The 17,838-nt window shown below is 42.0% G+C and overlaps 1 protein-coding gene across 1 annotated transcript in view; it reads left to right on the top strand.

The window, feature by feature from the left end:
* Positions 1-809: 809 nt before the first annotated feature.
* The window catches only part of LOC135558768 (dipeptidyl aminopeptidase-like protein 6), a 128,298-nt gene continuing 111,269 nt past the window's right edge, over positions 810-17,838 (top strand). Inside the window, exon 1 of the mRNA XM_064992877.1 lies at positions 810-1,537. Coding sequence (XP_064848949.1) covers positions 1,343-1,537 — 195 coding nt within the window. The 5' untranslated portion in view covers positions 810-1,342. The remainder of the gene's footprint in view (positions 1,538-17,838) is intronic.

The raw sequence follows: 17,838 nt of genomic DNA, 5'->3' as shown, positions 1-17,838 counted from the left end.
TCGCTAGGTTTCTGTGCTGAGGTTGCTTCCAGAGGCAGTTTGGAACTCGGTAGTGAGTGTTGAAACCGAGGACAGATGATTTTATACACCTGTCAGCAAAGGGTGTGGCTGGAATAGCCAAATCCACTAATTTGAAGTGGTGTCCACATACTTTTGTATATATAGTGTTTATATGCAATATATATCTATCCTACTGTATGGCTTTACTCGCATAAAAACTGTGGATGGAAACGTGGTTTACGGTGCTGTCCATGCATGGAGCTGAAATCCCGCACAGTGCATTCCCAGGGGACATAAGGTTCAAAGGATGAATAAATGCTTTTTGTATCTCGATTCAAGAGGTGTTGAATTTGTGTTTGAGGTTGGCTGCCAAGGTCTTCTAGATACAAATATGGAAAAGAAGCTCAAAAGACTTGAAGAAAAGACTGAATGTAGTAAGGGGTGTCGGTAAACTATAACTGTCATAAAAAAGTCGTCATCATTCTTCTGAATGCAAGTGTCTTTTCTCATTGAGCCGCAGAGAGGCACTCGAACTCCGTCCTGGACTAACAGGGACTGGAACGACCAGAATAACGACCAGAATAATCACATACTGCTTGTTTTTTGCACTTTTTTGAGACCGGACAATAAAATAAAAAATGCAATATTGGATTAAATGAAATCTGCTCTGCCCCTCCATGAATGTGTATTATATGCAGTAGGCTATCGTGTGCAGTGTGTTTTTGAGATAGATTGTGCACAGCCTTACCTCACTTCTCATGCAGAACGCGTCCACGGACGCGCCACGTCCTTCACACACACTTCACACACACACCAGGTCTGTCTAACCACCAAAGCTGTTAGCTGTTGAGGCTATCAGCCTATTTAGTAACTTTGATTGGGTACAATTTCTGAATCTGTATTTAAAATCAGATAGGATACCCATAGGGACAGGCTACTACGTCGCTGTGAGGACGCATCAACAAACCGAAGAGGGGAACCAACGTGCTCTGAATACAGACACCCAACTATTGACACCTAATGTAGCCTTGCTCACCGCTCCTTTAGGACAAAGCCAACAGCTAATCGATCAGAGGACTTGCTGTTTAGCCTATAGGCCTCTCTGTTTTCTAATTAAAACAGGAAAAGGTTTTCAGTTTTAACACGTTATTTTATCGGGATTATTCACCTGTTGTCTTTGAACAATCTCCGCTTTATTCCAGAGGGAGACATTGGCCATCCGCCATCGGCTCTCCGAAGCGCACAGAAAAGAAGCAGTAGCCTACACATACAAGCAAGTCCCCAAAGACGAGAGCTGTCTCTTGCTTTGACATGCTGTAGTGGCTTTGTCTGGACTGGACTTATGGCTTCGCTGTATCAGAGATTCACCGGTAAGATTAATACGAATAACTCTTTCCCGCACCCACCTGAGGCCAGCCACCTACTCGGCGGACAGGTCGCGGATGAGGAGAACAACACAGGGAAGACCTCTCAGCCCGTCGCCGACGGCAGAGCCCATGTTCCCTACCGAAAGAAAAATGCGAGCGAGGACGAGCATGTAAGACCTTGTTCTAAACCTCTACTTTAAACTATTGGTGTATTGATTTTATAATTGAAAGCACCACCTGATTAATTGTTGACAACTTCAACTGATTACATAGCCCCTGTCTGCTTTATATTTTTCGCCCCATCATTTGAGTGTACACTATCATGCTGCTGCAATTATGTTCTTGGTTCACTCTTGCCTAAATGGTTTTGCAACTGAAACAGGGTGTGCTACCCCCGTGATTTTCAGATCAGCGGGCTATGAATTGAAGTACGATTTCAGAGCGTCAGATGCTCCCTCAGTCGAGGCGTGGTTTTTTATTGAAGAAACTTATTGTATCTGGATGGTTGGCCTTGTGTAGTGTCTGAATAGGCCGTCGCCCTCTGTGTTGTGGTACTTGCCCACTGTAACTGGTTAAAGTTGTATGTAACGGCATTTGAATACTCCTTCACAGCTCCCTGGTCTGTTGGTTGACAACTTGAAATTAATCCAAATTCAACGTTTGATATGTAGGTTAGATGCAAATTAAAACCCGATGTAATAACGTCAGGGATTTGTCCCTCTTTTGCAATCTAAGTATCTCATCGAAGTCGGCAAGCTTTCACGGGTTCTCGTTTTGCGAGGACTTTGATGTTTACATGTGGAGATCCAACAGATGAGTGTGTTCTGTAGCCCATGTTGATGATAATTACGCATAGGTCTACGCCTGATGTAGTTTGGTTTTACATTTGAATCATAATTAGTCTTCATTTTTGCGACGAGGCTCAAGGCACTGTTACTTTCTATGGTCCTGTCCATGGTGCTGAAATTGGACATGAAGGCATTCCCTGCTTTTGTTAAAGAATTGGCCTCCTATTATAAATACAAATATTTAGTTCTTCGTCGTCACGGTCGTTTTCGAACACTTCGTGTTTTGGGTTGCTGTTAAAAAAAACACTCAACACAGGCGAGTCTAGTTTTGGTTGAAATTTAGTTGAGTTGTCAACTAACATAAATTCAACGTGAAAACAACAATAAATGTCACCATGTCATTGGATTTAGGTTTTAAAAAATATGAAATTCCCTTACATTGATGACTTTTGAGTGTTAACCTCATATATTTTCTCTCGGTAGAGATAGCGACCGCAACAAGGCTATATAGAGCCTGTCAATGGGAGGATGTCCCCGCTGCATTATTGATGTTTGCTGTGATGACAATCAGGCGATAAAGGGAGGAACGACCGAAACTTTCTCTGTCACTGATGCTGTTCTGTCGCGCTCAACACAGCACAACACAACGACACAGTCATAGTGTGTCATGTTCCCCAATTTCCTACCACAATGGCCACATGTATTGTATATCTCATTACAATATTAGTATCTTTCAATTTCATGATTTAACATGGTGGTGTATATTCGTTTTTTATTCTCTATGGTTATTTCCAATACTTTCAAAAACAGATGGCTATGTTTCCTGTAATCACCTTCAGCACACCTTCAGTCCTGATATCCCCCAAGCAGTAGTGGAGTATGAAATTACCATTTGCCTCATAAGTTGAGGAGTTTCAATGTTTCTGGGGTGACATCTTGTTTTCTTGAACTCAGTGGGAATTAATAGGCGTGTGTGTGTGTGTGTGAGTGAGTGCAATTATTTTATTATTAATAAATAATGAAGGTGTCAATGTAAATAGTCCAGGTGGTTTGATTAACTGTTCAGCAGTCTTATGACTTGGGGGTAGAAGCTGTTCAGAAGCCTTTTGGTCCCAGACTTGGCGCTCCAGTATCGCTTGCCGTGCGGAAGCAGAGAGAATAGTCTATGCCTTTGGTGGTCTCTGACAATTTTTTGGGCCATCCTCTGATACAGCCTCTGAGGTCCTGGATGGCAGGTGAGTTCAGCCCCAGTGATATACTGGGCTGTAAGCACTACCCTCTGTAGCGCCTTGAGGTCGGAATCCAAGCAGTTGCCATAACAGGCAGTGAAGATGCTCTCAATGGTGCAGCTGTAGACCTTTTTGAGGATGTGAGGGCTCATGCCAAATATTTCCAGCCTCCTGGGGGGGGAAGAGGCGTTGTCGTGCCCTCTTCTCTACTATGTTGGTGTGTTTGGACCATGATAGGTCCTTAGTGATGTGGACTCAGAGGAACTTGATGCTCTCGACCTGCTCCACTACAGCCCTGTCAATGTTAATGGGGGCCTGTTCGGCCCTGCGATTCCTGTAGTCCACAATAAGCCCCTTTGCCTTGCCCACATTGAGGGCGAGGTTGTTGTCATGGCACCGCACTGCCAGGTCTCGGACCGCCTCCCAGTAGGCTGTCTCATCGTTGTCGGTGATCAGGCCTACCACTGTCGTGTCGTTAACAAACTTAATGATGGTGTTGGAATCGTGCACGTTGTTGCAGAGAGAGATATGTTCAGTACCAGGGTCCTTAGCTTAGTGATGAGCTTGGAGGGCAGTATAGTGTTGAACGCTGAGCTGGAGTCAATGAACAGCATTCTAACGTAGGTGTTACTTTTGTCCAGGTGGGAAAGGGCAGTGTGGAGTTTGATAGAGATTGCATCATCTGTGGATCTGTTGGGGTGGTTTGCGAATTGGAGTGAGTCTCGGGGGTCTGGAGTGCTGGATATATGTTAACAGGATTATGTGGCATAGTACTATGGTATTATAGAGTCATCGGAGGGGATATCAGACAGACTTCTTTCTCTTTCTCATTACCCTCTACTGCTAATGGCAGTCGGGGCTGAAATACAATAAAATGACTGTCATTAATCATCGCATGGCTGCTGCAGCCTAAAATAGGGCGACATTTAAAGGATAGTGACCTGTGGAGCAGGCTCCCTTTGTGAGCAGTAGCCATATTGACTTTCCCGGGGTGCCCAGCCAGCCAACAGAGGAGAACTCAAGCACATCCTATTGTTAAGTCCCTCCATCCCCTGACAAAGAAAGGTGACACACGAGTGTGCACTGTGCAGGAGAACTTGGTATCTAATGACTGAGTGGGAGATCGATTCATACATGTTTACTTACCTTTGAGTTCCTTATATTTTCATTGAATTTAATTACCTTTATAGGCTAGCTAGGACATCAGTAAGCTTGGATTTTCATTGCTGTGGGGCACTGGGGAGTGGTGAGCTATGTGAATTGCTGTGTGAATGTTTATACACTTTTGTTTACTGACAATAAAGCTAACATTCAATGAGACACATTTCTGCCACTTTTCTACAGAATTCATTAAAGCTCACAAATTCCATGTGGCAATTAGGTCTGTAATTACTATTGTGTACTGAAACACTTACATCCCTGCTGAACTATAATGGGCAATTCATCACAATAGACTCAAGGGATCATTTCCTGAAAGTGTGATCTGATCCACTTTGCTATTCAGCAACAGCCTTGGGAAGTTCATCACCTTATATTCTTCACATTTCAATTGAAAGCTGAACATAATGTTGAAATGTAAAACCGGGTCTTTATATAGCACAGCAGTTTTATTTTCAACCAATTATCAAAAGAGTTCGTCTCTCCCTTGATCGATGACGATAACCACTCAAGTGTGTCCTGAAACAGAGAAGAAAGACAGAAGTATCATACTCTCTGTCTGGGGAGCCTGCTGGGTAAGATTAGGTGTGAAACAGCATGGGGAGTTGGCTACAAAGATTGTCCCCAGGGACTAACATGTTATGTTATTCTCCCTGACTATTCTCTCTCTCTCTCTCTCTCTCTCTCTCTCTCTCTCTCTCTCTCTCTCTCTCTCTCTCTCTCTCTCTCTCTCTCTCTCTCTCTCTCTCTCTCTCTCTCTCTCTCTCTCTCTCTCGTTGGTATGAGTGTTGTTTTTTTGCTTATTTCTCAGTGTACAACATTTCAGATAAATATTGCAAGTGATTTATCCCAAAACAAAGCTCATTTCAACTCTGCTGTTTTCCCCAGAACATTACATAAGAATGGCTCATAAAGATTCAATTTAGAACAATATCATACACATTATTTTATTTGATCAAAAGAATAGCCAGTGAAATCTGATCAAACATGAAGCCCCCTTCCTAGTAGGCACATTATTCTGTTATCATGTACTCACTTTGTCTGGTACTGATTTGGCATGGGAGTTCAAAGGGCATGATTGAAGTGGGAGATGTTTCATTGAGATGGGTACTGTTACTCTGGTTGGTAGACAAGGGCAACCTCTTCTAGCTCCATCTGTCTGTTAGCCCGAGAATAGAATAAACTCCTGCTAGTCTGTTCTGCTCTGGACCCACTCCTGCCCGTCCAGACAATGTTGGTCTGGATAGTAGCTACTATAAGCACACACTCTAGATTTGTGCAGTTAGCCCTGAGTCAAGCTTGGCCTAAATCACAGGCATCACTCCAGTGTTGGGAGGAGGGGGGGGACAAAGTTTGGAAGAAAAACCAAATAGGAGTGAGATTCTCTTAAAAGGATGGCATTTGTCAAATAAAGCTTTTCTCGGAGTGGCTTGAGTCTGGGTCAAGGAGAGCTGCCACAGAGCTTACTAAGAGCAGTCAAATGGAGGAAAAAAGAACAGTGATAGCAAATATTCTCTTTCCTCCCATAGTCCATATTAATAGCTGTGGCAATGCAATTAACAACATCCTGCTATTATGCCCCGGGATATGGCTGCATCATTAGGCCTTCCACGTGCTTTACTGCTGTTCGGGACGCTTTGCCACTTATATGTAGATGCTAGTCTGATAGCAGACAATGAGTCAGATAGTGGATGGTTTGTGTAGCCCAGAGCCATCTTTATACAGTATGTCTCTGGTATATCCATCCATCCAGGCCATGCCCATTCTCCCTGTTGTAAAGAACAGAGAGTGTACTTAGCAGCCTGCCACCCATAGAAATAGAATGAGTAATTCTCTTTTATGCTAATATAATTTCATGTCTATGCGGCCACCGAGGCCATCTTCTCCTCACCACACCACAGCCTCCTCAGCTAGGACCTCCTGCTCTGTGTTGCCATGGTTTCAAAGATGAAGAGGGTGAGGCATATTCTCTCCTCACTCACTCTTGCTTCCTGGGTGCCATTTGTTTGCCATCTGGAGATGACGCAGCATACACATGATGCCCCTGCCAACGACACGCCACTCGCTCAAACCATGGCGACTGACATGATGCATTTGCCTAGAATGGCAGTTGGATTGCTTCTCCTAAACAAACAGGCTTAGATGAAAGCCCAAAACTGGGCCTATTATGTATTATCTGGAGGCGGCGTATGAATATGATCCTTTTCACCTCTCCTAAGTGCTCTGTCTGTTACCGTGGACGCTCTTTCTGTCACTGGGTATCTATCGACCTGTTTCCTGAACCTGCTGCCCCGCCCCCAGGGGCCTCTCAACAGGCCTTGCATCCCCTCTGCTCTGCCGTGCCGCCGCCCCTCCGAGGTCTGTCTGTCGCACCGTGCCATCTATCATCCCCCGCCACGCTGCCACGCCCCCAGGGGCCTCTCAACAGGCCTTGCATCCCCTCTGCTCTGCCGTGCCGCCGCCCCTCCGAGGTCTGTCTGTCGCACCGTGCCATCTATCATCCCCCGCCACGCTGCCACGCCCCCAGGGGCCTCTCAACAGGCCTTGCATCCCCTCTGCTCTGCCGTGCCGCCGCCCCTCCGAGGTCTGTCTGTCGCACCGTGCCATCTATCATCCCCCGCCACGCTGCCACGCCCCTCTACATTCTTGTCTGTCAATAGCACATCAACGTGGCCCTACTGTAGCACAGTTGCGCTGCCTTATCCCAGATCTGTCTGTGCTGTCTTGCCAATACCTATGTCATTGTCCGAAATATGTTCCATTATCGTGACAAATCTAGAGCTGCCTACCTCCCAGCTATCACATTTGTCTCCTTGAAAGTTGTGGGAACGTATTTTTTTTGGTTTCACATTGGTTATGGGAATGAAGCTATACGTTTCCTGACTGGTAAATTCGAACCCTTTTCAAACGTTCTGAGAACAGAAGTGAACATTTTGCCTGTTCTGGGAATGTTTATTTTTTAGGTTGCAGGGAGGTTTTAAGAACGTTTTACTCTGGTTCCTTAAGTTCTTCTGGGAGGTTTTATTAACGCTCTGAGAACAGAAATTCTAGGTTATTTAGAGTTTTTTTTTTATAGCTTCATCAAAACTTTCACAATACGATTTTTAATAACACTGCTAGCTTATTTTGGGGTAACTTTTTTGAGCCCCAAGCACAGATAGGACATATGGAAATTCATTTCCTTAGGCATTAATCGTGTAAACACATTTATTTTTTATTGTGTCATGGCAGCAGGGAGATTTGAATCTATGATCTTGTGTTTTCTATCCATGGAAATAATCCACTGCGGCACCAGGATGGAGGTAGAATACCATGTTTGTTTTTTTACGGATACAAAGCTGTTCATTTTAGTCTATTCAAACAGGCCCCATTTCAAATGAAACAAGCAGTCATTAAGATCAGGTCAGGCTGAATAATGCCAGAGTAGTATCCTTCGTAGGAAGTGCCTACATTATTATGTATATTATTTGTCAATTGTGGGAATTAATTCATGTACAGTATATACTGTGTATATAATGTATCAGCCAGTCACTCCAATCTGAATTCTATTATATATTATAAATATATATATATATATATATACTGTATAACACAGCATTGTTGAATACCTGTTTCTGGTTGGCTAGAAAGGCATTCTAGAATGGACATTAAAACCAGAGAACGAGACAGTTGGAAAAGATTTCGGGACAGGTGGAAAAGATATCGGGGCACCTTGCAATCATGATACAACAAAAATAATGTTCAATATATTGCGCATTGAACAGTCAGCCCTGTGCAGAAATGTTTTTCAACAGAATTGGTGCAATGAATACACCCCTGATCACACACGTACATAGTTCACTTTCATAGCAGCCACATACAAACAGCTTGTTGTATATATAATTCCTTCTCGCATCTATCTACGAGCTCTCTTCCTCTCACCTTTCCCCTTTCGCTTGTGGACTTCAGTGCACAACACCTCAGCTGTCTGTGACCAGGCCAACCCTTCATATCATGACCACTAACCACTACACACAGCCACACAACCTACATCGTTGTCAGGTCAAAGTCAACATAGCCACTAGAACTGACACGTTAAACCCGGTACAATCATGAACTACAGTGTACAGTCAGCAGCAAGCAGAATAGCAGTCACACCAGTGAGTCCCGGTGGCAATAAGTGAGTAAAACCAAAAGCTTACCATGACTTGGAAGAGTTCCAGTGTTAGATAGCCATAGCTAGCTACCTCCCCTTCCTTCCCCTTCCTCTCTGTTTGAGCCAGGTGTTTGAGTAGTCTTGACTAGCTAGCTGCATTTGATGCTAGCTAAATAAGTGAAAGTGAAAAATATATATATATATATTACAAAATATAGCTCTCTCTCTCTCTCTGTCTCTCTCTCTCTCTGTCTTCTCTTTAATTTTGGAAGAAATTAATTCGTTCAAAACTGTTCAACTATTGTCTTTCTCTTTGAGTCAACTACTCACTAGCTTTTATGCACTGCAGCGCTAGCTAGCTGTAGCTTATGCTTTCAGGATTAGGTTCATTCTCTGATCCTTTGATTGGGTGGACAACATGTCAAGAGCTCTGATAGGTTGGAGGACGTCCTCTGGAAGTTGTCATAATGACTGTGTAAGTCTATGGAAGAGGATGAGAACCATCAGGCTACACAATGGTACTACCCTACATAGTGCTGCTGAGGCTACTGTAGACCTTCATTGCAAAGCAGTGTGTTTTAATGAATTATTTGGTGACGTGAATATATTTAGTATAGTTTTAACCTCTTCCTCCTCTGAGGAGCCTCCACTCCACAGCAACTGGTATTTTTGTACAAAGTTACAGAAAGCTAAACCAACAACCACACAAACCAAAGTAGGATATATTGTAAATACTAACATTTATTTGTTTTTGCAATGACATATTTATTTTGGAGCATCTCATGACCCAACGTGGTGAGTGAGGAACATGAATTTCTCTGGTCCCTACTGTTGCAGTCATGAGGCAAGGGGTGCTATGCTGTCAAATCCTCCCACATGTATCTAGTTTGACCTGCAGTTTTCAGCAACTGGTATTTTGAATTTGGTTGTCATATTGGCAGCTTTGCTAGCAACAAACTATTTAGATAGCTTCTCGGCTAGTGTTTGACCAGTGTGGACTGTCCTGATGAGAAGGCTAACTTTTCTAGCTATGCCACGCAAAATCGGGCATTATCAGCTCATTGTTATGGATGTTACTAAATTAATGTCAAGGGAAAGCAGCTACTTTGCTGTTATTCTGTCTGCAGAGGTTGTGACTATGTTAGCCGTAGCTACTGTAGCTGGTTAGCTAGCAAGCGAGGGATAAGAACGTTACCAACGAGCATGGCAAGGGAACATAAAGAAAGAACGACTGGGTCAACACCAAATATTGAACTAATCGAATGAACGGCTGGGTTGTGTCTCTAACAAACAAAAGATGAGAAAGTATGAATTTGCTTTTAAAAATTAAATCAATTTATCAATTTATTTCTACTGGTAAATGTGTGCTTTAGTATTGTTTTCTCTGGCAACTGAGGTAAAAGTGGTATAAACGCCTCCGTTTAAACTCAGTTTTTCACAATTCCTGACATTTAATCCTTGTAAAAATTCCCTGTCTTAGGTCAGTTACAATCACCACTTTATTTTAAGAATGTGAAATATTAGAATAATAGTAGAGAGAATAATTTATTTCAGCTTTTATTTCTTTCATCACATTCCCAGTGGGTCAGAAGTTTACATACACTCAATTAGTATTTGGCAGCATTGCCTTTAAATTGTTTAACTTAGGTCAAACGTTTCAGGTAGCCTTCCACAAGCTTCCCACAATAAGTTGGGTGAATTTTGGCTCATTCCTCCTGACAGAGCTGGTGTAACTGAGTCAGGTTTGTCGGCCTCCTTGCTCGCACACACCTTTTCAGTTCTGCCCACACATTTTTTTTTATAGGATTGAGGTCAGGGCTATGTGATGGCCACTCCAATACCTTGACTTTGTTGTCCTTAAGCCATTTTGCCAGAAATTTGGAAGTATGCTTGGGGTCATTGTCCATTTGGACTACCCATTTGCAACCAAGCTTTAACTTCCTGACTGATGTCATGAGATGTTGCTTCAATATATCCACATAATTTCCCTTTCTCATGATGCCATCTAGTTTGTGAAGTGCACCAGTCCCTCCTGCAGCAAAGCACCCCCACAACATGATGCTGCCACCACTGTGCTTCATGGTTGGGAAGGTGTTCTTCGGCTTGCAAACCTCCCCTTTGTCCTCCAAACTTAACGATGGTCATTATGGCCAAACAGTTCTATTTTTATTTCATCAGACCAGAGGACATTTCTCCAAAAAGTACAATCTTTGTCCCCATGTGCAGTTGCAAAATGTAGTCTGGCTTATTTATGGCGATTTTGGAGCTGTGGCTTCTTCCTTGCTGAGCGGCCTTTCAGGTTATGTTGATATAGGTCTCGTTTTACTCTGGAAATAGATACTTTTGTACTCTTGTACCGTTTCCTCCAGCATCTTCACAAGGTCCTTTGCTGTTGTTCTGGGATTGATTTGCACATTTCACACCAAAGTACTTTCATCTCTAGGAGACAGAACATGTCTCCTTCTTGAGCGGTATGATGGCTGCATGGTGTTTATACTTGTGTACTATTGTTTGTATAGATGAACGTGGTAACTTCAGGCATTTGGAAATTGCTCCCAAGGATGAACCAGACTTGTGGAGGTCTACAATTTGTAAAATTTTTGAAGGTAGGCCTTGAAATACATCCACAGGTACACCTCCAATTGACTCAAATTATGTCAATTAGCCTTTCAGAAGCTTCTAAAGCCATGACATAATTTTCTGGAATTTTCCAAGCTGTTTAAAGGCGCAGTCTAATTAGTGTATGTAAACTTCTGACCCACTGGAATTGTGATACAGTGAATTATAAGTGAAATAATCTGTCTGTAAACAATTGTTGAAAAAATTACTTGTCATGCACAAAGTAGATGTCCCAACCAACTTGTCCCACATATGCTGAGCACTTGTTGTCTGATTTTCCTTCACTCTGTGGTCCAACTCATTCCAAACCATCTCATTTGGGTTGAGATCGGGTGATTGTGAAGGCCAGGTCATCTAATGCAGCACTCCATCACTCTCCTTGGTCAAATAACCCTTACAAAGCCTGGAAGTGTGTTTTGGGTCATTGTCCTGTTGAAAAACACATTTTAGTTCCATTAAGTGCAAACCAGATGGAATGGGGTACCGCTACAGAATGCTGTGGTAGCCATGCTGTTTACTTGTGCCTTAAAGTCTAAATAAATCTCAGACAGTGTCAAAAGCAAAGCAACCCCACACCATCACACCTCCTCCAGGCTTCATGGTGGGAACCACTCATGTGGAAATCATCTGTTTATCTACTCTGCGTCTCACAAAGACACGGCGGTTGGAACCAAAAATCTCAAATTTGGACTCATCAGACCAAAGGACAGATTTCCACCGGTCTAATGTCCATTGCTTGTGTTTCTCAATAAAGTCTCTCCTTCTTACTGGTGTCCTTTAGTAGTGGTTTCTTTGCAGCAATTCAACCATGAAGGCTTGATTCACGCAGTCTCCTCTGAACAATGTTGAGATCTGTTACTTGAACTCTGTGAAGCGTTTATTTGGGCTGCAATCTGAGGTGCAGTTAACTCTAATGAACCTATCCTCTTAAACAGAGGTAGCTCTGGGTCTTCCTTTCCTGTGGCGGTCCTCATGAGAGCCAGTTTAATCATTGTGTTTGATGGTTTTTGCGACTGCACTTGAAGAAACTTTCAAAGTTCTTGAAATTTTCTGGATTGACTGACCTTCATGTCTTAAAGTAATGATGGGCTGTCTTTAACCAAATAGGGCAATCTCCTGAATACCACCCCTACCTTGTCACAACACAACTGATTGGCTCAGATGCATTAACAAGGAAAGAAATTCCACAAATGAACTTTTATGAAGGCACACATGTTAATTTAAATTAATTTCAGGTGACTACTTCATGAAGCTGGTTGAGAGAATGCCAAGAGTGTGCAAAGCTATCATCAAGGCAAAAGATGGCTACTTTGAAGAATCTAAAATATAATATATATTTTGATTTGTTTAATACTTTTTTTGGTTATTACATGATTCCATATGTGTTATTGAATAGTTTTGATGTCATCATTATTATTCTACATCGTAGAAAATAGTATAAATAAAGAAAACCCTAGAATGAGTAGGTGTGTCCAAACTTTGCTGGTACTGTATATCCAGTCTACACTTTTTATCCAAAAGTTTGTGGACATCCCTTCAAATTAGTGGATTTGGCTATTTCAGCCACACCCTTTGCTGACAGGTGTATAAAATTGAGCACAAATCCATGCAATCTCAACAGACAAACATTGTCAGTAGAATGGCCTTACTGAAGAGCTTATTTTCTTTTAACTGAGTTGTAGTGTAAAAATGTTATATGTATCAAGGCACAAGGCGAGACCCAGATGCAGACATAGGAGGCAGAAGGTTGGAGTCTTACAATGTTTAATATTCCAAAGTGGTAAGCAAGAGAATGGTCGTGGACTGGCAAAAAGGTCAAAACCAGATCAGAGTCCAGAAGGTACAGAGTGGCAGACAGACTCGTGGTCAAGGCAGGCAGAATGGTTAGGCAGGTGGGTACAAAGTCCAGAAACAGGCAAGGGTCAAAACCGGGAGGACTATAAAAAGGAGAATAGCAAAAAGGAGTACGGGAAAAACACGCTGGTTGACTTGACTAAACATACAAGACGAACTGGCACAGAGACAGGAAACACAGGGATAAATACACTGTGGTAAATAAACAACACCTGGAGCAGGTGGAGACAATCACAGGAACAGGTGAAACAGATCAAGGTTTGACAATATTATGTACTGTTTTATCTTTTGTTTATATGTAATGTTAGTGCCTTAATGTGTTTGGACCCCAAGAAGAGTAGCTGCTGCCTTGTCAACAGCTAATGGGCATCTTTAATAAATACAAACGCAAATAGTGGCACCGTCATAGAAAGCCAACTTACCAACAAGTCAGCTCGTCAAATTTCTGCTCTGCTCTGCTATCTTCAGTTGTAACTGCTGTTATTGTGAAGTGAAAATGTCTAGGAGCAACAACGGCTCAGCCATGAAGTGGTAGGCCATACAAGCTCACATAATGGTACCGCCGAATGCTAAAGAGCGTAGAGTGTAAAAATTGCCTGTCCTCGTTTGCAACACGCACTACCAAGTTCCAAACTGCCTCTGGAAGCAACGTCAGCAGAGAACTAGGCCCCTTAGTTTCAGTGAAGGGAAATCTTAACGCTACAGCATACAATGACATTCTAGACAATTCTGTGCTTCCAACTTTGTGGCAACAGTTTGGGGAAGGCCCTTTCCTGTTTCAGCATGACAATGCACATGTGCACAAAGCAATAAGAAAATCAGCTGAACTTCATTCTTCCATTGACGGCCTGAAATCCTCCCTGAATGATCTCCTTTTGAGAACGACTGAGGCATGCATTAGCACCCTTGAAGATACCGTCACCCGACATGAGCAGGTGAACAAACAGCTGCAGAAGGACAATGCCTATCTCAAAAACAAGGTGGATCGGAACCAGAGCAGTACCCCAGTATCTCTACTTGCACATTCATCTTCTGCACATTTATCACTCCCGTGTTTAATTGCTATTTTGTAATTACTTCGCCACCATGGCCTATTTATTGCCTTACCTCCCTTATCTTACCTCATTTGCACACACATTATATAGACTTACTTTTCTACTGTATTATTGATTGTATTGTATTGTATGTTTGTTTTACTCTGTGTAACTCTGTGTTGTTGTATGTGTCCAACTGCTTTGCTTTATCTTGGCCAGGTCGCAGTTGTAAATGAGAAAGTGTTCTCATCTATCCTACCTGGTTAAATAAAGGTGAAATACATGTAGCAATATCTGTGTGGTAGGATTGAAGGAGGACAGCGAAAGGGCCGAGATCACGTCTGTTTTTTCACTGAGTTGATCACTGATGACCTGGGCATAATCAACTTCACCAAGCAGCTGGAAATCGAATGCACCCACAGAACCTTAACACCAAAACCCACACCAGATGAGCCCGCACGGGCTATCCTGATCAGGTTCCTCCGGTTTCCAGGACAGGGAGAAGATACTGTGACTTGTAAGAGCTAAATGGGATGTCACCATCCATGGCAAGAGGGTCAGCCTTATCCCGGATATGAGCGCAGATCTCGCAAGACATCGCAAGCAGTTCAAGCCAGCCACCAAAGCCCAAAAGAAGAACATCACGTAGCTACCTCATTCAGCCTGCGCGGATGAAAGTTCAGTACAAAGGCCAAAGTCATCTCTTCCACACACCCGGAGAAGTGTTCACTTTCTCAAAGAACTGAGCGTTTGATTCACGAAGGTCTATCCATGGGATTTGACGCAGCTTATTGCAATTGTTTTTGTTTGTGCTGTCCTGGGACTGAACTGCTGAATTTGGAATATGGATCGGTATACTCCGCAATTCGGCCGCTACAGGTGAGACATTTTCAACAAACAATTATTTTTCCTGTGGTGAGTTCTATTATATTTACAGGAGTATATATTTAGGTTTTGACAATATCCACTGAGCGACGCAAATTAGCAGGCCAAGGCCCATTGCCTTTTCCCTCATTTATGTTGTTTCTCCTCTTCTCCTGAAAAGAGACTTAGGCAGCCCTGGTTGTTGAGAGTACATTTTTTAGCCATAAATGTCTATTCACAGCATTTGTTTTCTACGTAGAGAGCTTGTAGGCTTTGGTTTTAGTTTATGCCAAAGTTTAGCTAGTAAGAGTAAGATGGAAATGGAGGAACAACGTATCTCTACAAGTGTTCTCGTGTTTGATTGTTGGGATTGTGGTTTTAGTCCAACAATCAGTTTGGAAGGTGTTTATGTTTTTTTTTCTATGTTAAATTCTTTCCTAAGAGACACATAGGTCACTTCAAGCTTATGTTGAAACATTACCTGATTATTTACATATGAGTGATTACCATTTAGTTATATATTTGAAACCCAACTCATGCCCACAAAATGCCCAACCCATGAAAATATGTCACATTCAACATAGAATGTCTTTACAGGCCGGTTAAGAGGAAAAGAGTCTATACATACCTTAAGAAATTAAAGACTGACATTGTGTTCTTGCAAGAAACACATCTTACTGTCAGTGAACACATGAAATTAAAGAGGGAACGGGCAGGGCAAGTTTTTGTGTCCTCTTTCATCTCTAAAGCAAAAGGAACTGACATTTTGATAAGTAGACACATCCCATTGTGTATCAGCAACACCATATCTGATCCCTTAGGCAGGTTTGTTTTGTTGCAGGGGCATGCATTCGGAGTCTTGGAGCCTATTGAATATTTAAGCTCCTAACCTCGATGACCATATGTTCAGAATGTCTTCCTTCAGTAGCTCAAGCACCACCAGGATGGCTACTGGTGGGAGGAGATTTAAATGTTTGTTTAGATACAGTTCTTGATTGGTCCTCTGATAAACCCTCCCCTCTTACCAAAGCCGCCAAGCTCACCATGTCATTCATGAAGGATGTCAATTTACTAGACGTCTGGAGACAGATGCACCCACAGGATAGGGACTACTCTTTTTATTCACATCCACCCAACACTCACACATGCATAGATAACTCTTTACTATCAACCCAACTGTTTCATAGAGTGTTATAAACTGCTTTGAGCCCTGAATGTTGACAGCCATGGTATATCAGACCGTATACCACGGGTATGACAAATCACATATTTTTACTGCTCTAACTACTTTGATTAACAAAGATAAAGATGGAGACTAAATTCTGCATTTCTGAAGAAACCTGAATTTTTGCATTCATCAAAGAGCAGATCAATATTTTTACTTTGACAAACAAACCCTTTGCTCTTGACAGTTTCATTCTTTGAGACACATTGAAAGCCTATACAAATCATTGCCTATACTTAAGGGTTGAAGAAAAAACACAGTGCTGAACTGAATGTCTGAAATGAAATGAAATGAATCTGAAACCTTTGAGCTAGAGAAAACCTACCAAAAAGACAGACTAAAGACCTATACGGGCATTTGGTAAATAAAAACGCAAATATAATACTCTGAACTCAAGCTAAGAGGGCCATTACTAAATCAAAATAGCATTACTACGAACTTGGAGAGAAAGCACACAAAGTATTGGCATGGCAACTGAAAGAAGAGGAAAGTGAGAGGACAATTAATGCTATAGAAACTCTTACTAATGAGATATCTTTCAACCCTACTGAAATGAATGATGCTTTTAAGAAATACTACGAGGACCTCTATACTTCCGAATCAAGAGTTGATCTATCAGAGATGGACTCTTTTCTCTCCTCTCTCAACCTCCCATGCCTGTCAGAGGAAGCCAGAGAGCGCCTGTGTGAACAAGTTTCAGTTTCTGAATTGTTGGAAGCCATTAAATCTTTACCTTCTAATAAATCTCCTGGGGAGGATGGCTTCCCCCCAGAGTTCTATAATAAATTTAAAACTTCTTAGGGCTCGGCGTCCCGCTAGTGCAATTCAAATAAATAATCATAAATAATATTGATTTTAAAGATGTATGTACATATAAGTGTCTTATATCGGCTGAAAGCTTAAATTCTTGTTTATCTAACTGCACTGTCCGATTTATAGTAGCTATTACATCGAAAACATGCCATGCGATATTTTGAGGATGGCGCACCACATCAAAATAATTTTCCACTGGCACAGGTTTCAAACGTTCACAAATAACGATTAAATATTACTTACTTTTTGAAAATCTTCCTCTGATTTGTCATCCAAAGGGTCCCAGCTATAACATGTAGTGTCGTTTTGTTAGATAAAATCTTTCTTTATATCCCAAAAAGTCAGTTTAGTTGGCGCCATCGATTAGAGTAATCCACTCATTCAAAGTGTTTCAACAAGTCAAAATATGTTTTTATTTACTCCTCAGATACCCTAAAATGTAATCAAACTATAATATTTCTTACGGAAATAATATTTCTTACGTAATAATATTTCTTATGTATGTTCAATAGGAAACCGATTTTAGCAGGTGTGTCCTGTCTTCATGTAGTGCGCAAACATGAATTTCCAAGACTGTGTTCCTGTACTAAAATGGATATTTCTTATTAGTTTCTGAAGTTACAAGCCCGACACCTTGAACATATACTGCTCACACCCTTTGGAAGCCATAGGAATTGCATCCAGGGAGCTAATTTTCAATATGACCTTTTACTTGCTTTTCTAAGATGATGGTCTCTCTCTCTCAAAAAAAA

The sequence above is a fragment of the Oncorhynchus masou genome, chromosome 17, assembly GCF_036934945.1.
Source record: "Oncorhynchus masou masou isolate Uvic2021 chromosome 17, UVic_Omas_1.1, whole genome shotgun sequence".
Classification (NCBI taxonomy): Eukaryota; Metazoa; Chordata; class Actinopteri; order Salmoniformes; family Salmonidae; genus Oncorhynchus; species Oncorhynchus masou.
Note: the sequence above shows the minus strand (reverse complement) of the source record. Positions and strands in the feature narration are given on the sequence as shown.